Source organism: Anolis carolinensis, chromosome 4, assembly GCF_035594765.1.
Source record: "Anolis carolinensis isolate JA03-04 chromosome 4, rAnoCar3.1.pri, whole genome shotgun sequence".
NCBI classification, from domain to species: Eukaryota; Metazoa; Chordata; class Lepidosauria; order Squamata; family Dactyloidae; genus Anolis; species Anolis carolinensis.
The window spans coordinates 19,973,245-19,999,557 of NC_085844.1; the positions used below are offsets into that span (position 1 = coordinate 19,973,245).

The window sequence follows — 26,313 nt, forward strand, 5'->3', positions numbered from 1 at the left end:
TCCTCACAATCCCTTTCTTGCCTCGACGTTTTGATCCATCCAGAGAAAAAGAAAAAAGGTATGACCTGCAACTAACCTGCTAAATGAATTCGATGCTTTCTGAGACTTTGCCAACTTTTGTTTTGCAGAAATTCTGACACTGGCTCTGAACATGCACAGAGCATCTTGTCCGCAAAAGAAGATTTTTGTAAAATAAAAAAAAACTGAAGCAAAGAGTCCTCATGGACGTCAAGTTAAACATGAGCCAACAATGTGATGTGGTGGCAGCTAAAAAAGCCAATGGGATTTTGGCCTGCATAAATAGGAGTCTGGTGTCTAGATCCAGGGAAGTCATGCTAATCCTCTATTCTGCCTTGGCCAGACCACACCTGGAATACTATCTCCAATTCTGGGCACCGCAGTTGAAGGGAGATGTTGACAAGCTGGAATGTGTCCATAGGAGGGCAATTAAAATGATCAAGGGTCTGGAGAACAAGCCCTACGAGGAGTGGCTTAAAGAGCTGGGCATGTTTCGCCTGCAGAAGAGAAGGCTGAGAGGAGACATGTTGGCCATGTATGGCCCACGAGGTCTCTTCCAACTCTATGATTCTATGATTAATAGAAGGCCAGTTTCCATTAATTTTTTCATTATTTTTCATTATATTTTTAGCAGGAAAAACTCAAATACACACACACACACACACACATACACATACATTGGTTTTTAAAAAGGATATCGTATTTCTTATTTGTCAGTTTCTCAATAACATGTTTATTCTACCGCATATCCAGCAAATTATTCTCTTCTGTGTGTTTGAACATTAGCAAACGAACATTTCAGCAGTTCAATCATTTTGGACCTCCACTGATGTTTTCTTTTTTCTTTTTAAAAACCTAAAAAACAAAATTATAGACTGCTTGGACCACATGCAGAATGTCACTTTAGGGTGCAATAATGTCCATACAACCCATTTCAACACAAAGAATGAGATCCAATGAAAACAGAATAGCATTGATCAGCAGAATTGATTCACCCTTCCTCATTTAACATCTGAGGCACTTTGAATCCTTTACGGAAGGCACAAGAGAATTTTACAAATCCAGTTAATAAATAAACATTCTATGCTACAAAACAGAAATTCAGCAATGATGCGGGGGGGGGGGGGGGCTCCAACTTTTCAGAGTTTAAAATTGGGATATGTAATACCAAACAGCATCAGGCTGTGGTCAAGGTGGTAAGGGTTATTGAGGAGAGAGATTCTAGAAGAGGCTGCAATGGTTTGCTTTTGCCAGACCCTGTTGGGAAGAGCAACATTTTGTCTTGCCTCATTTCTCTCATTGTTGAATTGAATACAAATTACAGCAGGTTTTTTTGGGTGGGGTGTCTTTGCTGGATCCTGAAGGATGCCAAAATATGTTGAGGCTCAAATCCCATTATATACCGTAGGTAAAGATAAATGTTTTCCCCTGACCCATATCCGACTCTGGGGTTGGTGCTCATCTCCATTTCTAAGCTGAAGAGCCGGCGTTGTCTGCAGACATCTCCAAGGTCATGTGGCCGGCATGACTGCATGGAGTTCTGTTACCTTCCCACCAGAATGGTACCTATTGATCTACTCACATTTGCATGTTTTCGAACTGCTAGGTTGGTAGAAGATGGGGCTAACAGCGGGAGCTCACCCCGCTCCCCAGATTCAAACCACTGACCTTTTGGTCAGCAAGTTCAACAGCTCAGTGGTTTAACCTGCTGCACCACTAGGGGCCTCATTATATACAATGGTGAAATAGTGTACACACACATACACACACACAAACAAATGCTGGAGATCTGAGGATCCAAGAATTGGCAGGGGGCTTCAGCAGGGTCTTGCTCCATGCAGAGTAAAGTCAACGTTTGCTTTTTGGATTTTTCAATATTTTAAAAGCCATGGTTGGGTGAATCTATGGATGCAGATACAAAGGGATACAAAGGGTTGGCTGTGTTAATGCGTTTTGAAGTGTATCGTTTGATGCCCCAGGCTAGTATGTTTCCTACACCATGCTTTGTGGCAGTGCAGAAGGAGCATCAGTTTGCAGCAACTGAAGTAAGCAAGCGCAAACAAAACAGAGACATTTTGAAAATATTTGGAAAAGTGGGATCGAAGAAGCTTGATCAGGACTTCTCCTGTCAAACAGGTACGATTGGAGGAAATGAAAAAATGCATATATGTATTGTACATGCGTCTATGGGTGCATCTAAAGTGTAAACTTTGTGCAGATTGACTCCACTTTAACAGCCATGGCTCAATACTATGGAATAATGGGATTTGTAGTTTAACAAGTTACTAGCGCCTGGTGGCGCAGCGGATTATACTCCTGAGCTGCTGAACTTGCTGACCAAAAGGTTGGTGTTTCAAATCCGGGGAGTGGGGTGAGTTCCCTCTGTTAGCCCCAGCTTCTGCCAACCTAACAGTTCGAAAACATGCAAATGTGAGTAGATCAATAGGTACTGCTCTGGTGGGAGGGTAACAGCGCTCCATGCAGTCATCCCAGCCACATGACCTTGGAGGTGTCTATGGACAACACCAGCTTTTCGGCTTAGAAATGGAGATGAGCACCAACCATTTGATTTAACATCAGGGGAAAACCTTTGCCTTTACCTTAAATTACTAGCACTATTTGTCAGAGAAGCTAAAGACCTTGTAAAAGTATAATGCTCAGGATTCTATAGCAATGAGGTGAAGTGATGTTGAACAGTATTAATTGTACAATGTAGGCAAAATATGAATTTTAAGAATATTATAGTGGCAGGAAAATTAAACTTCCCTTCCCATTATACTGATAATAGCAAAGGCCCAGGTGATCAGAAAGTTGTGCTCTACAATATATCACATATATCTCTCATTTGTAGATCCCATTATTTTAGTGCAATGCAGCCTGTTGCGTTCTTCCTTTGTTTGGGAATTAGTCTTTCTTCCCCTCTTCTTAAAAAATTGTATATTGTGTCCTTCAACAAGTTTACTTTGGAGAATCCCTGTTCTCCAGGCTCTGAAACCAGAAGTGTCATTTGCCATAAAAAGTATATGTATCCTCACAGGAGAATTAGCACATAATAAAGTGGCAGCGCACAGCAGGAAGGGCTTTATAGGCATGAAACAGATATGTTCAAGCATAATACTTGTGACAGCGTCTCTGTCTACGTGGTACAAAGTGACATAAAAAGGGAGTCTTGCTGAAGCTAAGTACGCATTTAGTAGGGTTGTCATATTACATAATTGGCTAGATTTTACATAGATTCTAAGCTTGACATCTGGGGTACATCTACACTATAGAATTAATGCTGTTTTATACTGCTTTACCTGCCTTGGCTCAATGCTATGGAATTGTAGGAGTTTTAATTTTACAAGGTCTTTAGCATTCTCCACCAAACTACAATTCCCAAGATTCCATAGCCTTGAGCCATGGCAGTTAAACTGACGTCAAACTAAATTAATCCCAAACTGTATACGAACCACTAGTCAGCAACAAATCCATATCTATGGCAAGAGGTAATTTACGCTGACCATTTAAGTACAGTAGAGTCTCACTTATCCAAAATCGCTTATCCAACGTTCTGGATTATCCAATGCATTTTTGTAGTCAATGTTTTCAATATATCGTGATATTTTGGTGCTAAATTTGTAAATACAATAATTACTACATAGCATTACTGTGTATTGAACTACTTTTTCTGTCAAATTTGTTGTATAGCATGATGTTTGGGTGCTTAATTTGTAAAATCATAACCTAATTTGATGTTTAATAGGCTTTTCCTTAATCCCTCCTTATTATCCAACATATTTGCTTATCCAACATTCTGCCAGCCCATTTATGTTGGATAAGTGAGACTCTACTGTAATTGATATTGAAGACAGTGGTTTCACTGTGCAGATGATTACATAGGAAATTCTGGAATTTAGTTTGAGACCCAGATGGTGATAACAAAAAGCACAGAGCACTGATTTACATTAAGGGCTTTCTTTCACTGGCCCCTTCTACACTGCCATATAAAATCCAGATTATCTGCTTTGAAATGGATTATATGACAGTGTAGAATCATATAATCCAATTAAAAGAAGATAATGTGGAGTATCTGGTTTGATAATATGGATTATATGGCAGTGTAGAAGGTGCCACTGTTTTTTTACTATGTTTTGGAATATAGCTTTTGAGAATCTCCAACTCAGCGTGGCTAATGGAAAAGGTAGTCCAAAACACAAGCTTTTCCACTCTCTGTTACCACTGTCATATGGAGATTTCAAAGAACCACTCCTCAGGACAGAAATAACGTTAGCATATTTGTTTAGCTCTGTTGTTTGGCTTTGAAGCACACTTTCTCTTCTCATTCAACAAGATGAACAGATGATCCCAATCTCTTTCGGATGACACGTTGACAAAACAAGATCAGCTCAGACACATGAGATCTCCGAAGAATTCAGGCTTTCTTTTCAGCCTGGAAAGAGTTCACTTGTGACAACCTGCTATTTTACTTCTCATTGTCCAAACTTCACCCTTATCTGCCAACTGTTCCCCCCCCCCCCCCAGACGCATAGACGTTCATTGCTGGAGGGGCACATTCCATCATGCTTTAGGAGGCCTTTAGCTAAAGGATGCATCCCTCTTGAATACCACGTCTCTTTCTGTCTCCCTGTGCGCCCCACAATCTTCAAAGCTTTTCAACAAAGGATGCTTTTGAAAGCTGGAAAGGCCTGGCAACTTAAAGTATTCCTTCCTTTGATCCCTTCAACTAGATTGTAAGTGTGACTACTTTGTGTATTTCTATTGCATCTCTTTAGACTCTTGAAAGAAAACCCATTGGTGTCACTACTTGTCTTTTAGTCCTAAAGAATTTTTCTCTCGAACATCTGGGAGGGGAGCGGGGAGACTTTGCTCAAAAAAATCCACCACTTTTTATTCATTTCTAGGGCTGCAACTGATTTAAAACATTTTCGTCAATTAATGGCAGAAGGTTGCTCACCAACGAATTACCTAATGCATCCTCCCCTAACCTAATGGCCCCCTGCATGTGTGGAACTACATCTCCTATGTAGATGGGAATTACAGTCCAACACTATCTGGAAACTACTACAGTGAGGAAGGCTTATCTATTATTTACATATGTCTTTGAGAAAGAAACATTATCTCAAAACAGGACTGGAAATTTTGCAGCCTATAAATTGGCTAGCATTCTTCACATTTGACTATATTGATTAGAGCTGCTGGGAGCTGCAATTTGACAATATCTGGAGATGGTTAATAGAAGGGAACATTGGACAGACTGAGAGGAGTTATCCATTGGCCATGTGATAAGTGTTGGGAATCTATGAGCGGTTAGACTCAAAAAATAGCCCTCTTTCGGGGGTGATTCCTCAAAAATACAGCAGAGTGGCAGAACCACGATTCATAAGCAGCAGAAACTTATGTGTGGTGAGGCTGGAGAAGCCTTTGTTCTTAGGATGGCAAAGGATTGCAAAGTCTCCTTGAAAGTTCAAAAAACATTTATTGAGGTAAAAAAGAAATCCATTGTGGATAGAAAAGGTTTCTTGAAGCTAACTAGCTCTCTAAGCTAGCATCTAAGGAAGGTAAGCAGGTAAAAAATAACAAATATCTAAATAGCTACATTTTGCCAGGAGAGTGGGCAAAATGTGTCCTTCTTAGATAGAAGACAAAGGAGGAGGAGATATATGCCCGACCCCATGGTCTGAGCCTTTGGGGCAATTAACATTCCAATCTAAATAGAGGAAGTTACCTCATCCCTAAAGAGGTTCACATTACTATATCAACAATGTGGGGAGTGGATGTAAACAGGAAGGAAGAGAGAAACCAGCAAAGGCCTATCTAGGCATGCATGGAATAGAGAGAGGTTTCCCTCATTCTAACCTATCCACTACATAACTAATAGATGAGACTTGCGTAGTCCAGGATGATATCCAACAATAAGGCAAAGGTACATGATTTTATTTGATTTGGAGAGAGAGAACCAGAGTGTGATGAGGTAGCTATGTATGCATTATGTATCCAATCCTTGAGCCAATTTAACCCATGGGTTGACTACTTAAAAGGTATTTTCTGTAGGTTGTGTGATAAGGTCCTCAGCTTCAGTATATGTATCTATTCCCTGATTCACTAGGAACATTTACGGTGATTAGGCCATACTGGGAAGGAAACTCCATTGAACCCAAAGGACTTCCATGCGAATTGATATGATTAGGACTGCTGCAGCCAATCTCACACCAGTTAACAGTGTGGTCCTATAATATAATAGAGTCTCACTTATCCAAGCTAAACAGGCCGGCAGAACCTTGGATAAGCGGATATCTTGAATAATAAGGAGGGATTAAGGAAAAGCCTATTAAACATCAAATTAGGTTATGATTTTACAAATTAAGCACCAAAACACCAAAAATTAAGCACCAAAAATTTGTTGTTATACAACAAATTTGACAGAAAAAGTAGTTCAATACGCAGTAATGTTATGTTGTAATTACTATATTTACGAATTTAGCACCAAAATATCATGATATATTTTTTCGGGGGTGCTTTGAATGCGATTTCCTGCTTCTTGGCAGGGGTTTGGACTGGATTGCCCATGAGGTCTCTTCCAACTCTGCTGTTCTATGATTCTATGATTCTATGAAAACATTGACTACAAAAATGCCTTGGATAATCCAGAACCTTGGATAAGCGAGTCTTGGATAAGTGAGACTCTACTGTATGTGTTTACTCAGAAAGTACAGCTCATTTAATTTAATGGGTCTTACTTTCAGATTGGTTTTGGGAACTTTAATATGATTGCACCACAACTGATTAGAAGTACTGTAATCTATACTCCATCTTTCATTTTTCCTCACCTCTAAAAGCATTATATTCCAAACACTTTAAAGGAAATTGTGACTGACTTTCCAGATTTGGTGTAGCTTGCCCTGACTGGAGAGGTGAGGAAATCAGATGAGTTATTGCTTCTGTCTATCAGTTAAACTTTTTAGTTGCCATGGAAACACTTTTCAGGACTGTCTTTTGTCAAATCCAAGACCTAAAATCCCGTGGTGAGTCCCAAGTAGAGGAGATCCATTCAATCAATTGCCGAATCATAAGTCAACACCAATATAAATCTCACTCATTCAATGGATCTACTCAAACTAGGAATAATGGCATTTAGACTCAAGGCAGCCTCTACATCAGGGTCCTCAAACATTTTAAGTAGAGGGACATTTCATGGTCCCTCAGACTTTTGGGGGGCTGGACCATAGTTTGAAAATGCACACTGCACAGATCTTATTTGTAGTACAAAAAAAATACACAACACAATGTTTAAAATGAAGGACCAACATAAATTCATCAGTATTTCAGTGGGAAGTATGGGCTTGCTTTTGGCCGATGAGATTGTCAAGTTAATTAGGATTGTTGTTGTTGTTGTTGTTGTTGGCCATCAAATAATTTCAGACTTAGGGCAACTCTAAATCCAAAATTTAGGGCAAGGGATAGATACTTGACCTTGGAGGAGCACATCTGGACCATGAATGCTCTACATCCACACTAAAATTTGATACAAAACTATAATCATGTTTTAAAATGGCACTGAAGTAGTACAACTTCTTATGCCACTATGGATTTATATGCCCCATTCTGCTGTATAATATATACTACAGTGTGGCCTCTTTATCCTTAGATTTGGCTGAGCAAAGTATGAGATATTCTACGTTGGAAGTGTTTTTGAGCATCTCTAAATCTTTCAGTGATTCTATGGTATGCTTCCAGCCCAAGTAGATTCAAGATATAGGATTATCTGTTATCCATGATTATCCAAGTATCATCCATGGGGGTGGGGGGAGACTTGGAAAGTATCCCCTATTGATACAGGGATCATGCTGTACATTCAATACATTTTTTTCTGGAAGTTGACTATAAAGTCGTATGGAAGAATTTAGGTCCTTCCTACACTGCTGTATACAATCCAGATTATCTGCTTTGAACTGGATTAGATGGCAGTGTAGATTTATATAATCCAATTCAAAACAGATAATCTGGATTATCTGCTTTGATAATCTGAATTATCTGATTTGATAATCTGGATTATATGGCAGTGTAGATCCAGCCTGAGGTTCCTTCTACATTGCCATATAATCCAGATTATCAAAGTAAATAATCCAGATTGAACTGGATTATATGAGTTAACTCTGGATTTTGTGTGACGGTGTAGAAGGGGCCTAAACAAACAAAGACCAAGGCCCCTACACAGCTATATAAAATCCAGATTATCTGCTTTGAACTAGATTATATGGCAGTGTATACTCAGATAATCCAGTTCAAAGCAGATAATGTGGATTATCTTCTTTGATAATCTGGATTATATGACAGTGTAAAAGGGCCACAAATTATAAAGCCTTCTACAAGAACTTCTGCTCCTTCCTTCTTCCCACAAGATTCAGAAAACGTTCCCAAGTCCTTTGCCAAGTACCACGGGGCGTCAAGGAGCTTCAGAAGATGCATGTGGTCCATGACTACATTTTCCCCATCCGTGCTGTATTGATCCATACGATGAAGCTATGGCAGTTTAGGGATGTACATCCACTGTAGTCCTTTACATATCTATGTGGAATTAAATCCCAGTTGCCATTATCAATCCCACTACACAGAACAGTAAAATTGCATAAAACAACAAAACTAGACTCTTCAATACATTTACAAAACATCACTAACAGTTCAGAATGTTTCCATATTTTTGCAGTTTCCCTGGTATCTTGGTGAGAAAGAGAGCCATGTTAACATCATGATATAAAGTTACTCCTATGACATTCCGCCTATGCCTTAAAACCATCCATTTCGGAACGACTCTATAATTTCTCTGAAGTGTTTGGCAGAGAGAAACATTGTGTGATGCAGTGTGCCAATTTGCAGGTTTCTAAAACCAATTAACTCTGAGCTTTCTTATGGGGTGTTCCTATAATCCTGAGCATTAGGGAAGGATCAATACATAATTTTCCAAATATTTGCATAGAACCCCACTGACCAGGGGACTTAAAAGAAATTTCTTGAAGAAAATACGCCTGAAAAAAATTGGAAAGATGCTAGTGCCATCTGGTGTCTAATATCGGAAGACAAGTGAGGCGGAAAAAACCGTCTTAGCTGTTAGGATGAAACCAGTACTGTATTAATTTTACTTCTATGGAGATACTAACTATATTGATGGAGCAGGACGAGACTGTTGTTGCAATGCCAACTCAACTTCTCTCCATTTCTTGTTGACTGACTCATGGCGACCCTATGAATGATGGACCTCCCAGGCCCCATTTACACTGCCATATAAATTCTAGATTATCCTCTTTGAACTGGATTATATGGTAGTGTAGATGGGGCCTCGGTTTAGTCATCATGTTGTGTAGGGTGAGTTCAACAATAGGAGAAATTCTCTCTCTCTCTCTCTCTCTCTCTCTCTCTCTCTCTTTTTTTTTTTTTTGGTAGGTCCATGGTACACATAGAATGCTTTTCCAGCACCACATTTTAAAGGGAGTTGATTTTCTTCCTATCAGCCTTCATAGCTGCCCAGCTTCTGCAACCACACATAAAAATGCGAAACACGATGCTAATTTTAATAGTCAATGATATAACTTAACACTTCAGGACCTTCTCTAGTTCCTTCCTAACAGCCCTTCCAAGTTCTAGGGTGCATCTACACTATATAATCAATACAGTTCAGTACAACTTTTAACTGTCATGACTTAATACTATGGAACCATGGGAGTTGTTGTTCTACAAGGCATTTAGCCTTCTTTGCCAAATAGTGCTGGTGCCTCACCAAACTATAAGTCCCAGGTTTACATAGCATTGAGCCAGAGCAGTCAAACTGTATTAATTCAACAGTGTAAATGAACCTCTAGTCTTCCGATTTATTGACTGCAGTCTTGTTCTGATTAATGACCGAGGTAAGGTAAAAGGTAAAGGTAAAGGTTTCCCCTGATGTTAAGTCCAGTCGTGTCCAACTCTGGGGATTGGTGCTCATCTCCATTTCTAAGCTGAAGAGCCGGCGTTGTCCGTAGACACCTCCAAGGTCATGTGGCCAGCATGACTGCATGGAACGCTGTTACCTTCCCACCGGAGCGGTACCTATTGATCTACTCACATTTGCATGTTTTTGAATTGCTAGGTTGGCAGAAGCTGGAGCTAACATTCGGCGCTCACTCCGCTCCCCGGATTTGAACCTGGGACCTTTCGGTCTGCAAGTTCAGCAGCTCAGTGCTTTAACACACTGGAGGTAAGGTATAAGAAATATTAACTATCTCAATGTCTCCATGAGTTACTTTAAAGTTATGTAAATCATCAGCACTCATTATTTTTCTTTTCTTAGTGTTGAGACATTGAAAATCTTCAGCACTTTCAACAGTGCCTTTAAGTTCAGAGTAAAACCCAGAGCACATCATAGTCATGCAAGAAAACACACCCCATCTTTTAGCTGATGTTTCAAAAGACTGGTTTTCCCCACAAGCTATCATTACTATAAACATCTTGTCTAGATCTTAATCCCTCTTCTAGCATTAGGGACAGAGGAAGTGATATAAATCAAGCTCATGTTTACCCAAAATCCATGCACTGACTGAAACATATGCATTAGTGCCGTGTATGGAAACTGATGTATAATGGAGCCCATTTTTGATGCAACACCTGTGACAAGCTTCCCAAACCTGATGCCCTCCAGGAGTACAACTCCTACCATCCATGGTTTCCATGATCCTAGAAATTCTAACCCAGTGGTTCTCAACCTGGAGTCCCCAGATGGTTTTGGCCTTCAATTCCTAGAAATCCTAACAGCTGGTAAACTGGCTGGGATTTCTGGGAGTTGTAGGCCAAATACATCTGGGGATCCCAGGTTGGGAACCACTGTCCTAACCCAACATATTGAAGGATGTCAGATTGGGGAAGACTACCTTAGGTGGTAAATGTAGTAAGTATGCCCAAGCCATTGAGATGATGAGAGTTGGAGTTTATTTGGGGAGTGACAGATCTGATATAACTAACCTTTGGAGTTCCTACCTTCATTATTAACTTTTTCTAATCAATGTATTGGTTTTCACTTAAACAAAGCAAAAAATAATGACTGCAGATGATTTACATAATCTTAATGAAGATGATGAAGCGCCTGGTAGTGCAATGGGTTAAACCGCTGCGCTGCCGAACGAATCTGGTGAGTGGAGTAAGCTCCTGCTGTCAGCTCCAGCTTCTGCCAACCTAGCAGTTTGAAAACATGCAAATGTGAGTAGATGAATAGGTACCGCTCCAGTGGGAAGGTAACAATGCTCCAAGCAGTCATACTGGCCACATGACCTTGGAGGTGTCTGAGGACAATGTCAGCTCTTCGGCTTAGAAATGGAGATGAGCACCAACCCTCTGTCAGACACGATTAGACTTAATGTCAGGGAAAACCTTTACCTTAATGTAGATGATGAAGACATTGAAAGAGTTCAAGATTTTCCATACCTTGGCTCAGCCAAGATCCCAAGGCAGTTAAGGCAGAATCATGGTGCTATCAACAAAGTTATGTAGAAGTCATATCATTGTTTCTTCTAATCAAAAAAAAAAAATCCAAGCACTTTGACTCTATGAATGCCAATAACCTGCAACACTTATTTTAGAAGTTTCTAACAATGACTCATTCTTGACATGGAAGTACTTTTAGCCATGGTCAAACTAATAAACTGTCAGGGAGAAAATACTTTCCCTTTTTTTTCCAGCACTCAGTTCTCCCCAAGAAATGCTTCTTCACAGTTGCCTGATTTGAATCCTGGCAGGTACTGACTTTCTGCCAGTTTGCATAGGGATTAACATTGCATAAATTATATATAAAGTACAATGCAATTCTCTCCAGGAGTTCAGAGTTAAATGTATGGAATATCCTAATTAAACACAGTGCTTCCTTTGTCTTATTATTGTGCCTCCGAGGCTCATTCTTAGCTTCTGTTTCCACATTTCAGCCTCACTGGGTATTTACCAGGTAATGAATTCTGGGATATTTTTATTTTACAGTTTGACGTTAGATCTGAACAAAAGTAACAGGCTAAAGAATGAGAGGTTGGGGGTGAAATTGAATTACTGGGCAAAGGGTGAAAGAAGCAATAAGAAACAGGATATAGTATATAGGCAGGAAGGTAATAGAGGCAAGAGAGATCATAGCATCTGAGTCAGCAGTGCCTCAGGTAGAAGAAGGAGAAAATGAAAAACAGCTACGGCGGGAATGAATAGATGAGTGCTTTGAATCTGATTAAGACACAGAAAATTTCAGAGCGAAAATAATCTCCCATAGGTTTCTAAAAAGACCTTTAACCCAAAAGTATTATACAAAACTGCTGAAAAGTTGTTATTGTGTGTTTATAATTACAATTGCCAACATTTCTTTATTTTTATTGTTTGTCTTCAAGTCATTTCCAACTTATAGCAGCCCTTTCATTGAATTTTCAGAGACTGAGAGTGTGTGACTTGGCCAGGGTCATCCAGTGGGTTTCTATGGCAGACCAAGGATTTGAACCCTGAGCCAGAGCCTCACACTCAGACACACAATGGCCCTGCCTTTATTTGTTGCTGTTAATTGTTTGAAGAACAGGCATGATGCAGTGATTTGAGTGTTGGACTAAAACTCAGAGAGAGTGGTGTTTGAATGCCCACTTAGTTATGGAAATCATACTCTCAGCCTCACAGGTAGGCAATGGTCACCTACATACATATTGCCAAGAAAATCCTGTGATAGGGTCATCATTTTCTGCTGACCTAGCAGTTCGAAAACATGCAAATGTGAGTAGATCAATAGGTACTGCTTCTGCAGAACGGTAACAGTGCGCCATGCAATCATGCTGGCCACATGACCTAGGAGGTGTCTATGGACAATGCTGACTCTTCGGCTGAGAAATGGAGATGTGCGCCAACCCCCAGAGTCGGACACTACTAGACTTCATTACAGGGGAAAATCTTTACCTTTACCAGGGTCATCATGTAGTCTAACTGAAGCACTCACACAACCACAACAACAAGAAGAAGAACAACAACAACAACACCTGAGTCTTTGAAGTGAAACGGCCTTGGAAGGGTGTGGAGGAGCGTCGGAGTTGTAAGATAAGTTGAACTTTTCCTTGTTTAAGTATGGTTCACACAAGAAAAAATTATAATGAGAAAGCCTTGCCATTACACTCCCTTACAACAGAGAAAAAACAGAGACAAGCCAAGTTGACGCAATTCTTCCCCAAAGAAAAGACTCACCAGGGACAGCAGGAGGCTGTGGATGAGGAGGTTCCAGGGAACGCGAGTGTGGATTTGGAGGTTTTGCCTGCTGAGGACATGGAGGTCTGGCCGAGCAACATTAAAGGGCTTTTGCTGGGAGGGTGTCATGCCGGGGAGTCAGGGAGCGGGAGAAGCCTGGCTGAGGAGATGACTGAGTTTGTGAATCCCAAAGTTGCAGTGAAACAACCCATAAGCTGGAACCCAGCATCAGAAAAGCACCCAGGTCCATGCTTGAAAAAGGGGCATTTCGAACCTTTTACTCCCAAGAATTCCCCACAGCAACATCCCCAACCTCCCCAACTTGTGTTTCAACAAGGAAAAGAAGGGACGGAGGGATATCTGCACCTCGAATCTAAGTTTAATGCTTTTTCAAATGATTTGCTGGTAATAAAGAAATACCTACAAGAAAGCACTGGGCTCCTGTGCACCTTAGCAAGATTACTTAAAGCTGAAGAGTTATCCGGCACCTGTGAATCTAACATGGTAAAGCCAGCAGCAATCAGGCAGGACTTAGCCTCCTCCAGCCCGAAAGAAACAAGAACAAAACAGTCAAAGCTAAATAAAACCAAACAAGTTCCAGTCAACTGCAAGCGCAAAAAAAACCCCAGGAACATTAAAGGAAAGTTGAAACACAAAATTACATGCAAGCAAACAGGGCGCACTAGGTTTTGCAAACGGGGATTAAAAAAACTTCTAGCATTAATCCCACCCTCAAGAACTTCTGCAACAAAAATGAGGGCAAATAAAAAAGACCCTTCAAAGTGGAGCCACAGTGTCTCCAAAGTAGGGAAAATGGATAGAGCCAGAAAAATCAAGCAAGGCCCCCAATACATAAATGTGGCAACACAAACACACTGGGAACCTCAGGACCCCAACACGTCAAGAGAGAAGGATGACAGAAACCCAAAAAAAACAGTGAGAGCAGACGGACCTAAATCGCCAAGGACCAATCAACAAAACTACAGGCAAAAGACAAGCGACAGAGAACATTTTGGGGATAACTGGAACCTGGTCCTCATACCAAACAAGATAGTGTTCATCAAAGTTCCCAAGCCAGGAAAGCTCTCAAGTCCGGATGATCGCAAGTCCCATGTGATAAGTCTTGTGAATACGGTTTTACCAGGGGGGCTGTACAAAACTGATATAGACCAGATTGATCTCTTGTATAATGATCCTTTGTATGCTGATGCCATAGTTTCTTTTACTGACCTAAATATAGCGAAGTTCATCATAAGAGCTAAGGACCTATTTGCAAAAAAGGGCATCACAATAACAAGATTCTTCCAGAAGATCTTCAACCAAGGATCCCCTGAGGGCATAAAGGACTCTGAAGAACAACTATCAGCGACGACAGAGAGAAGTGAACAGTTGCAGAGCCCCCTTGAGGTCCAAGCTGCCAGCTCCACAATGGAGGGGAAAAATACCCCCGGCCAGGAAAACCTGTTTTGCCCAGAGGAACAGCTACTGGTTGAGACATATGTGAACCTGCCAGGAAAGGAGCAATGGGCTATTCTAGATAGATTGCAGGCGTTAAGCGGTCACCTAAGAGAAATAATTTCCAAAAGACAGTATTTAAACGATGACGGTCAGATCAGAGCAAGGGTCGGGCAAAGGGAAGTGCAGAATAACATTGACTGGCTGGGGATGAGATTTTTGAACACGGAGGAAAGAGTTGACCCACCCCCTAATCACTTCCCCCTGTCCCCTGAGGTGATAGTGGTGAAACCCCGAACTATTAACCCATGTGTGGCCCATGATAAAGATTTTACTATAGGGCCTTGGGACACACAAACGGGTATTGAAAAAGAGAACAGGGGGCCAATTATTAAAACAGCATGAAGGCCAGACAGGAGGCCGGAAAAGGTAGGGCCTCAGATGCAAACCACAATACCTAGTGGAAATTGTGGTTTGAAACAGACTTCTATCACCCAATTTTTTCCATCTATAGTATCTAAAAAAAAAGAGAAAGTAAAGGCCCTTAAAGAGGGGAACCCTACATACCTATACAAAAATAGAGTCACCCAGTCACATTTAAATAGTTTAGGCCCGAACAACTATATAAAAATGAAAACAGCAAAGGAGCTAAAGATCCTGTCCTGGAACATTGCTGGATGGATGGGAAAACTAGTGGACAAAGAGTTCACAGAATATTTACAGGAGTTCTCTATCATCATGTTACAGGAGACCTGGGTGGAGGATACTCCAAACCTCACTTTGCAGGGTTTTAAGAGTTTTGCAGTGGCTGCCTCGAGGCGACATAAGTGGGGGCGCTGCTGTGGGGGTTTAGCAGTTTTTGTTTCAGTCGAGATAGAAGCTGAATGTCAAATTATGATTAACCACACGAACAATAATGTTTTAGCAGTAGAGATAAAATTCAGGGATAAACAGGTTCTGCTGTGTATTAATGTATACGTGCCCCCAGTAAACTCAACGTCTTCGACCAAAGAGGTATGGAGGCTACTAGACGCAGCCTTAGGGGACATTACCGCGGACTTGGAAAACACGAACATAGTCTTAGGAGGGGATTTTAACGCGAGGATGGGAAAATCAAATGAGGATCTAGCGCAGCATTTTGGGCTTTATCTAGAGAACCAGTTCTCGCTTGGCAGAAACTCAAGAGACGTGAGAATTAATAAGAATGGGCTGGAATTATTCTTACTAGCCTATAAGCATTTTTTATTAATTATGAATGGTAGCTATTTAGAGGAGTCATCTGGTCTATACACTTACCACTCAGCAAGACGGGGAAGTGTTCTAGATTACTTTATAATCTCAACTGGGTTGTTACCAGCAGTTAAAACCTTTAAAGTGGACATGCGCCCAGAAAGTGACCATCACCCAATCAAATTAATTATAAAAACAGAAGTAGAGCAGGACAGTGCGTCAAATAATTATCCGCTGGACCTGGTCTCCACGGGTCCCAGACGACTCAAATGGTCAGGGCCCATGTGCGAAAAGATGTTAGACCTACTTACCGGACCGACTCTCGAAACTTGTAGAGACAAGATACTCAAAAGCACTATCGACCCAATAGAAGGTTATCAACAAATTATTACCTCCCTCAAACCCCATCTGATTCACTCAGATCCAGCTAAAGACATCAAGCACAGCAAAGGAAGTTGGTTCGATGCAGAATGCAGGAGCCAAAAAAAGACCCTGGTCCGGGCCATTAGAGCAGCCAATAAAAATGGGACCGAACAATCCTATAAAAGTCTGAGTGTAATCCGTTCACAGTATAAATCCCTACTAAAAAAGAAGAAATTCGAATTCAACAGGCAAAATTGGTGCAAACTGGACCTGGCAATTAGGCAAAAGGATGAGGGCAAATTCTGGAACATGGTACATTCTGGGCTAAGGTCCGTGCAACCCCACTTAGATTCCCAAATTTCAGCTCCTACATGGGAAGCCTATTTTGGAGAGGTATTTGACGACCCGGAGGCAGCGGGAGAGGTATCCGAACCTTTTGACGCTCCTGCTTGGCCACCAGTTTCTTCTGAGGAAATGGAAGGCCTACTTCAAAAATTAAAAGCTGGAAAAGCTCCAGGAGAGGACATGCTCCCCCCAGAACTGTTCAAATGTAACATCTCCTGGTGGGCCCCCATCTTGGCCAAACTGTTCACACATATCAACCAGACAGGAATCATTCCGAGCGGGTGGAAAACCAGTATAATTGTTCCACTATATAAAAAAGGTAATAGGACGGACCCCCACAATTATAGACCAATTAGTCTGTTGGATGTAGTATCAAAAATCTATGGTAGCTTTCTGTTAAACAAATTACAGAGTTGGGCGGAGGAAAATAATATTATTGCGGAAGAACAGGCTGGATTCCGTCAAGGCAGAAGCACAATAGATCAATGCTTTGTGCTGTCGCACTTAATCCAAAATAGTCTGAGGAAACCAAAGGGTTGCCTTTACACAGCATTTGTGGATTTCACCTCAGCTTTTGATTTAATTGATAGACAACGTCTGTGGGCAAAGTTGGCAAAAACGAATGTGGACAGACGACTGCTGTTATTATTGCACCAGCTATACTCGGGAACTGATCTAAGAGTGAGGTTAGGGCTATCAGGCAAGCTATCGAACAACATTGAAACCAAAAGAGGAGTGAGGCAAGGCTGCTTGCTTGCACCTTTTTTGTTTATCTTCTACGTGAATAACTTAGTGGCCGAGTTGAGCTCTCCTGAATATTTTCCCCCAGCAGTAGGTAACAGGAGAATCCAAATCCTATTATATGCGGATGATATGGTGCTACTCTCATCGACGCAAATAGGTCTCAGGAGACTTTTGAGGTCACTAAGTAGGATTTGTAAACAAGAGAAGCTGACAATCAATCACTCAAAAACCAAAGTGATGGTATTCTCCAAAAGGAAGCAAAGTCACACCTGGAAATTGGATGGTCACTCAATAGAGCAGTGTGATAGTTTTAAATATCTGGGCTTACACTTCGCATACAACGGTAAATGGAAGAACCATATAGAGGCAGCCAAATTATCTGCCTGGAGGTCAGCGAAAGCAATCCTAGCCTTTGGAAAAACAAAGGGAGGTTCACTGGTTTGTCCCACAGTAAAGATTTTTGCCGCTAAAATTTTACCCCAACTGTTATATGGAGTGGAAATTTGGGGGCAAGGTAACACAGAACAGGTTGAATGCATCCAGAACAAGTTTGCAAGAGCTCTTTTAGCCCTTCCCTCGGGGACCCCAGCCGCCTTGTTAAGACTGGAATTAGATCTTCCCTCACTCAAGGCCAGAATGCACAAGCTAAACATCTCGTATGGGAAGAGATTGCTAGGAATGGAGGAGGAGAGCATAGCAAAGCAATGCTTGAGGGAACAGTTTAAACGGGGAGGTTGGGTGCAATCCTGGCTAGCCTTGCTCCATCAATATTTTGACGGGTCAATAACAACTTTAATGCAGCTAGACAAGAAGGCGATTAGGGACAATATCTTTGAGAAGGATGCAGCCGACAATTTAGAGATTAGTAAAAAGCAAAGTTTTTCTATATGGTATCCCAGACTAAAGAGTGACCAATACTGCCAACAATACCTTCAAGACCTAACGTCAGCTGAGTTGAGGAAAGCCTTTACAGCCCTGCGTTTCCAAACAATGCCCTCAAACTGGCTAGAAGGGAGATACAGAGGGATCCCTCATGCCCAAAGGCTTTGCATTTGTGGCGCCGGGGAAAAAGAAGATCTAACTCACTATCTATTGCACTGCCCTTTGTATAATGATCCCAGAAAAAATCTCCTGGGAACACTCCTTGAAGAAAGGGCAGCATGGCAAGAATCTGCCGTGATCGGTGCCTTACTAGCAGATTATGATAAAAATATAACACTAAAAGTAGCTACATTTGCAATCGCTGCCCAAAAGAGCAGAGATAGAGTAGCAAAAACCTCGCCGGAGACCAGATAGGGAAAGGGAGATGGTTAAGGAGGTCACAGACTAGACGCTGTTATTGCTAGGTTTCTGCCAGCAAAATTTTAATGTACTAGTTTTTAAATCTTGAACGGGTTTTGCTTTACATTGGAATGTGTTTATAAAGGTTGTATGTTATTGATGTCATGGCCTATGGCTAGTGCAATAAACTTTATTGATATTGAACAACAACACCTGTTTGTGCCTCAGAGGTGGATTTAAGAAGTGACTTGAAGGCTCACAACAACCAAATATGGGATTAGATAAATTAAAGACAAATTGTAATAGACTGGCTTTTGCAAAACTATGCCTCACAAATCAGGAAAGGAGTTTATTTATTCCAAGCACCATTAAGAAGCAAATTAGATCCAATTATGTCCTGAATACATTGTAAGGAACTTAGTGGGGTTCACTTGTCTTCCCCTGAGCCTTTAAACTCTATCCCTTGAATCAAGTTAATAGGATAACCTGAGTCATATCACTCATTTCTCTCATTGAAAGTGTCCATTACAAATCATCAAGGTTTATTTCAGAGTCAAGGATTCAAATGATTGTTGAGATCTTTAATGGTGGGCAATCCATAAGGTAAAAACAGGAAAACGGGGCAGCTGAATGGGTGAGCTGATTGAGCATCAACATCACCTCCATCTTCAGACTAAAGAAGCAGGCTCCGGGGTTCATAGAAAAGTATCTGCAAGACAGGTATCCACAACTCAATGTATCCATGTCTGGCAAAAAGAAGTCCTGTATAGGCAATTTCTAACTCCTCCAGCATGATTTCATGGCACTCTTGGACCAGTAGTCCTTCCATTCCATCGTATTTTCTATTTGATGCCATTTTGCATATTCCCACAAATGCATCTCCTGTGGCTAAGTGGGTTGTACTATACGAGGAAATCTTTACACTGGATGACTTCTGAGCCCCCTTCCACATAGATGAATAAAATCCCACATCATCTGCTTTGAACTGGGATATATGGCAGTGTGGACTCAGATAACCCAAAGCAGATATTGTGGGATTTTCTGCCTTGATATTCTGGGTTATATGACTGTGTGGAAGGACCCTGAGACAGCCAGAGCCTTTTCACACCACACAATTTAGCACTATGATTCCACTTTATTTCCACCATATAAAAGTCATAGGGTTGCCATAAGTCAACAGGCAACTTGAAAGCACAGGCACACACATATACAGAGGTGCCAATTGCTGTGAGGGCATGAGAACATTCTTCCTCTCTCTGTCTCAAATAGTGGAGAGCTATAATGCCTTCATTGTGAATTGGATCCAAAGTTTCATCATGTTGCCAAAGTTGATTGTTGTTCAGTATTAAGATGTCATTATATCCACCACATGACCTTGAATTGACGGCTGGGATCACTAGTTAATAATAAAGAAAGATCTAGTTGCTGGGCAGCAGAAGAATGAAATCGAAACCCATATCACCCAGGCTCCTAAGTAGTCCATCAATTCCCTTATGGGAAATCCTAAATATTAGGCTTGTGCAAAAATTTGGAGTGGTCAGTTCCCTTCACTCAATCTGGCTTGTTCAGCTTGGCCAGATGGCCATAATGGTAAGGGCCCAGCCATCACGTTTATTGGCCATTACAGGACCACATGGCAGCCAATCATGTTTGATCCCATTGCTCAAACCCAGACTTCCTTGAAAGGAAGAAAGGAAAGGATCCCAGAAAGGATGCTTCCTTAACGCTGTTCTTCAAACCCAGGCTCCCTTGAAAGGAAGAAAGGAAAGGATCCCAGGACCTGAAAGAGGAGCCTCATAAGTTCCCCATTCCTGCCAATGGATATTCCCAGATCTTTCGGCTGTGGACCGGAAATGGCTATTTGGCATGGGAGGCATGCAAAGCCAGATCCGTAAGTCTTCCAAAATTTGGCCAGCAGAAACTGATCAAAGTTCAACTGAAATGCATAGACCTACTAAATGTATGTGTTAACTGACATTTCCAGGAGGACTCCTCCTCTATGTCCCACCGTTTAAGACAATATAAATATGAGGTCAACAGCAAGGACTCCACTTGGAGGACAACAGGCACCAACATTGCTTTCTTTCTGGTGCCAAGCCAAAACATGTCTTTGTATTAAAGCCTTGCAGTAATAATTTATTTCAAAATATGAGTGTACAGAGGATTACACTTCTGTAATTTTTAAAGTGGTTTTAACTGTTGCTATGTTTACTATAGTTTAGTTTGTTCACATTATTTGCATTTTTCAGCTGGAAGTAAATTAAACTATTTATACTTTACACCACCCTGAAATCCTATGTTAAAGGGTGATGCAAAATGTTTTAAATCAATAACAATATCAAATGAATAAACCCACAAATAGGGAGTAAAAATAGCATCTTATCACTTTTCCCAGTAGCCTTGTGCCTGAAACTGAAAACCCGAGATGTTTATTCCTGGTAATGAGTGGCTTTCATCCCAGTGAATTAAAGATGCTTAAACCTTATCCAAGTTGTTTCCGCACTTTTGACCTCTTCTTTAAAATGCAAGTTGTAAAATTCAGAGTCTCACAGATACTCACTAGCCACCAGTATGTTTGTTATAGTCCTGAGATAATGTTTGGGGTTTTTGGGAGCTGTAGTATAAAAATGTAACTTTCCCAAACTTTAATGGATTATAAGGCAAAGACATTTGCGCATAGGATTTATTTCTTATATCCAGAAGTTCAAGCCTTTCCCAGAACACAAATATTTTCTTGAAGGATCTACAGAGAAATAAAACTGGTTATAATCTATTGCAATGTGAAAGACAGTCTCTTCAGATAAATGGTGCGGTAGATTATATCCCCATACGCTCATAATACAAAAATGACAGGATAGATGTTGTCATATGTCAATGTAGCTTTGTTCCATGGGTCAGATAAGAAAGAATATTGTCAGAAGAAAAAAGTTTACTCTGAAATAGTAATGTGGTCTTTGAGTTATGAAATGGCTGATGATGGAAGAAAAATACCCCGATGTCATGAAATGTTATTCAAACTGGGAGGAGAGGGAGGAAATGTGTCCCCATGAACAAAGATGATTGCACCTCATGCTTGCAATCACTTTTTCTTGTCTTACAGCAACCTTGAAGAGGAAAGTCAGAAGCTAGAAGATGAGCACAGGCTTCACAGCCCCATAAATAACCTAGCCAAATGCATTTTCCTCCCTAAACCATAAGATATGGAGGTCTATTTGACCTTGGGATATGCCTGACCCAGTCCGTAACTCTAGCTAACTGCATCCATCCTTCTTTGAACAATATTTATTAACTCAGAGAACAGAGTTCAGAGCCCTGGGTCTGTATTCTGTCTTCCTCCTGTCTTGATCTGGCCCTCTGAATTTCCCTAGAGACCTATGCCTTTTCCTATATGGAATCCATTGATTAGTTCCAATTAGAGTAAACCCATTGAATCTGATGCTGAGAGGTAAGACAGCATGTAGATCGATGCAATTGATTTGGTGACAATATTGTAACCACTGTATTAACAACAAGGTTTAAGCCATTATTTGTGGTTTCCTTGCTTTTGCATGGTCACCTGTCCCATGCTAAAAGTCTCAATGGCTTCTCCTGAAGCTTAGGATACCATTGAACTGTAAAATTATTAGTAGGGTTCTTTTTTTCTTTCTTCCTTTCCTTTTCTGGAAACATTGTAGTAATATGCTTGCTATGACTCATGAACCATAAGCAGCACAGATCTACAGATGCAGAAGCAGTGTACTCTTTCTTACAAAGTAAAGGTAAAGTTTCCCCCTGACATTAAGTCCAGTTATGTCTGACTCTGGGGGTTGGTGCTCATCTCCATTTCTAAGCTGAAGAGCCGGCATTGTCCGTAGACACCTCCAAGGTCATGTGGCCAGCATGACTGCATGGAGCGCTGTTACCTTCCCGCCGGAGCGGTACCTATTGATCTACTCACACTGGCATGTTTTCGAACTGCTGGGTTGGCAGAAGCTGGAGCAACAGCGGGCGCTCACTCCGCTCCTGGGATTTGAACCTGGGACCTTTCAGTCTGCAAGTTCAGCAGCTCAGCACTTTAACACAATTTGCCACCGGGGCTCCTTTCCTACAAAGTACTGGTGACAAAAGATTTGTTTATTTATTTATTTATTTACATCATTTCTATCCCACCTTTCTCACCCGAGGGGACTCAAGGAGGCTTACAAATCTGGCAAGATTCAATGCCGATAAACAACAATACAATAGAATAAAACATGGAGCATTTAAAAACAATTAGGCAATAAACAATAAAACAATATACAAACTTAATACATATAAAGTACTTAAATCCATTCATCCAAAAACCTTGTAGGTGGGCAAGTTCTCTTAGTGACCTTCCCTGAATCACCCAATTAACCACAGACATGAAGGAAATCCTAGATAGCCAATGTGGTACAGTGGATAGAGTGCAGGACTGGGATATGGAGGATCCAGATTCATGACCACACTTGCCCAAAAACACTGCAATGACAAATGATGAAAGAAACAACTACATTTGTATCCGCAATTATGTGCATATAGGAACAGTCGATCTAAAAACTAGTAGGGTTCCCACTTTGTCTTGTCCATTGTATTCTATTCTTACCATTTTATTCTTGAGGTCACCTTCTATAATTTTTAGGTGGAATCCTGGACCCTCTCACATGACCCAATTATAGCACTATGATTCCACTTTAACTGTCATGGATCCATCTTATGGAATATTGCAGTTTCTAGTTTTGAATTCTCAACAAAGCAGCTCTACCATTTCCCCAAACTGCAAAAGCCAGGACTTCATAGGGGGTAGCCATGTCAGTTAACGAGGATCATAATGCTGCAGCTGAAGAGTGTGGAAGAATCCGTGGTTGGTAAAATACAGGGTGTTTGAAAAAGAACTCCCTAGTTTTAAGTATAAATACCTGTACATTGGTGTAACCTAGAAATATGGCAACATATGTCATATATTGGATGTTGTGGTAGGAGATGTTCAATATCTCCTTGTACAAAGCTCTTACTTCACTGCAAATATAGCTTCCGAAACAGCAGAGTGTATAAACTATTGCCATTCCATTGCCAGGGGAAGGAAGAAACAGGATCTGGCAGCAATGCTTCATCTAGAAGAGGCATGGACAAATTTCAACCCTCTTGGTGTTTTGGACTTCAACTCCCAGTATTCTTAACAGCTGGCTCGGATTTCTGGGAATTGATGTCCAAAACACCTGGAGTGCCAAAGTTTGCCCATGCCTGATCTAGAACTAGAGAACCACCATCACCTGATTGGACTCACAATGAATAATGCAGTCACTAGAGATTTCAGGTGGTAGTTTCTGCAGAAGAATTCTCCCCAGCCCACTTAATACTTGTGGGGACACACACTCACATTTGGAAAATCTGCTCCTTATGAGTGATAGAATGCCTGCTCCAAAAGTGAAATATAAGATTACACCCTCTATTTCAGTCAAGAGTGGACAACATGTTTAAAATATACATATGCAGCAGATTTAAAAGAAAATTGGCTTAAGATGCTACATCGTTGGTATATCACACCAAAAAAAATTGGGGATAATGTATAAAAATGTAGATAAAAATGGCTGGGAATGCAAACAGCAAGAAGGGACATATTATCATATATGGTGGTCCTGTGAAAAAACAGAGAAATATTGGAAAATGGTTCATAATGAATGTAAAAAAATATTACAGATTGACTTCCCAATGAAACCAGAAATATATTTGTTGGGAATGTTCGACTTTCCGCTCTTTAAGGACCCCAACAAAGACAAATTGTTTACTTTTTTTGCTACGGCAGCTAGAATGTCCTTTGCAAAACTGTGGAAACAAGAATTAATTCCAACAAAGACACAATGGCTAGACAAAATTTTGGAAATAAAAAATATGGACAAACTGACTTTTAAAAAAAATTAAAACAGAGTAACGGTAAAGGGATAAAATTGACAGTTTGGTCAATCTTTGAAGATTATATAAACATGAGCAAATAAACATTTCAAAGACACCAGGAGTATCAAGAAGGGAGGAAATAAAACTGAAACAATACTATTATGTAATTTTTACTGAATTTAACAGGGTTATGGATTTATATCCAAACCATCAAGGGCATAAGGAGGAAGAATGGAAGTCAAGGTTTTTATTATTATTAATAATAATATTTTTCATTTTATTTTCATTATTCTTTTTTGTCTAATTCTTATCTTTATTTTTTTATTTTTCTTTCTAAATCAGAATGAACTGTCGGCATGGGTTTTTCTCTATTTTTCTTTCCTCTTTAATCTTATTCTTGATCTATTCTATCTTTTCACTCATCTTTCCTATCGGAAAATTGTTCTCACACTTTCGCTGTATTTAATATGTGAAACTTCAATAAAATATATCTAAAAAAAGAGTGGCGGTTTTATGGCCATCTAGATATTGTTGGATTGTAGTCCCCAGCATCCCTCACCATATGTTATGCTAGCTTGGCTTGAGGGAAGTTATGATCCAAAAGTACCTAGCCTCGATGATTCAGTCCTAACCAGGGACCCCATGATCTTGTATCTTGCTTTTCATTTAAGATGGCATTTGACAATAATCCCAAAAATGCGGGCTTCCATACAAAGGGATGATCAATTTTGTTTCAAATCAACTTCAACTTATGGCAGCCTTAGGTATGAGAATCCTCCAAGTCATCCAGTCAGCAGCTTCCTTGCTCAGGTCTTCCAGATTCAGGGCCATGACTTTTTTGATTCAGTCTATCCATCTGTGATGACCCATATATATACCATAGCTCATTGCCTTCACTTGAAGGGGAAAAAAATCACAATACAACTACATGTTACAGAATGGAGCTACACAGTATCTCTTCTTTCTCTTGTATTTCTGCAGGAAAAGAAACAGCAGAACAATGATATTCCCCTAGGATGTGAAAAATCCTTTGCCGCACCCACTTCATTGCAGGGAAACGACATCTGAAAGGCCTTGTTAGCAAAGCACACTTTACTGTTTTCCAAGAGATTTCTTTTGTTCGTCAGCCTCCCTGCTGTGCAATGGATTGCATTATTAAAACATTCTCTTCAGCCAAATAAAAGCATAAAGACAAAATGATCTTATTTGTATAAACATCTTGCAACTTAGCACTTTTATTTCCCTTCCCCAATTGCCCTTTGAGGTGTTCCTTCATAATCTGCTTTACCCGTATGCAAAACAAGGATCCCTAAGTCCCAGCAGCAGCCAGGAAACGAAGAATGAAAAGGGAGAAAATATGATGTGGTTTCTAACTGATCCCTGAAGGAAAGTATATAAATTCAGATGAAAAAACTGTTGTGGTTATGAAGCATAAAACATGTTGTATCTAGGGTATTTTTTAAAAAAGGGTGGGGGTAGACTAGAGGTAAGGAAAGTGAGTGTTTTAAAGAGAATGTCTGTTCTGAAAAGCAGCTAGAATTCAGCACAGTTTGGTATACAGTCTTTCCCTGAATCTAAGGTGCACTTTTTCCTCGTTTAAGGGGCTTCAAAAATGGATACACCTTACATTCAATGGTGCCTTAATTTTGGTGAGATACTATATTTGATGTCTGAACTCTGCCCTATTTAGAAATGGTATGATCTTGATATGTGTGTCTAACTTTGCTAAATACCCAAGAAACAACTAATAAAGCCAACCACTGA

At 40.5% G+C, this 26,313-nt stretch overlaps 1 protein-coding gene across 2 annotated transcripts in view; it reads left to right on the forward strand.

Annotated features, from left to right (window-relative positions):
- The window catches only part of slc30a8 (solute carrier family 30 member 8), a 97,625-nt gene that overhangs the window by 23,704 nt on the left and 47,608 nt on the right, over positions 1-26,313 (forward strand). The window contains exon 2 of one of the 2 annotated variants that reach the window (XM_062980067.1): positions 10,142-10,249. The exons of the other annotated variant lie outside the window; for it this stretch is intronic. Coding sequence (XP_062836137.1) covers positions 10,142-10,249 — 108 coding nt within the window. The remainder of the gene's footprint in view (positions 1-10,141; positions 10,250-26,313) is intronic. 2 annotated transcript variants of the gene reach the window in all.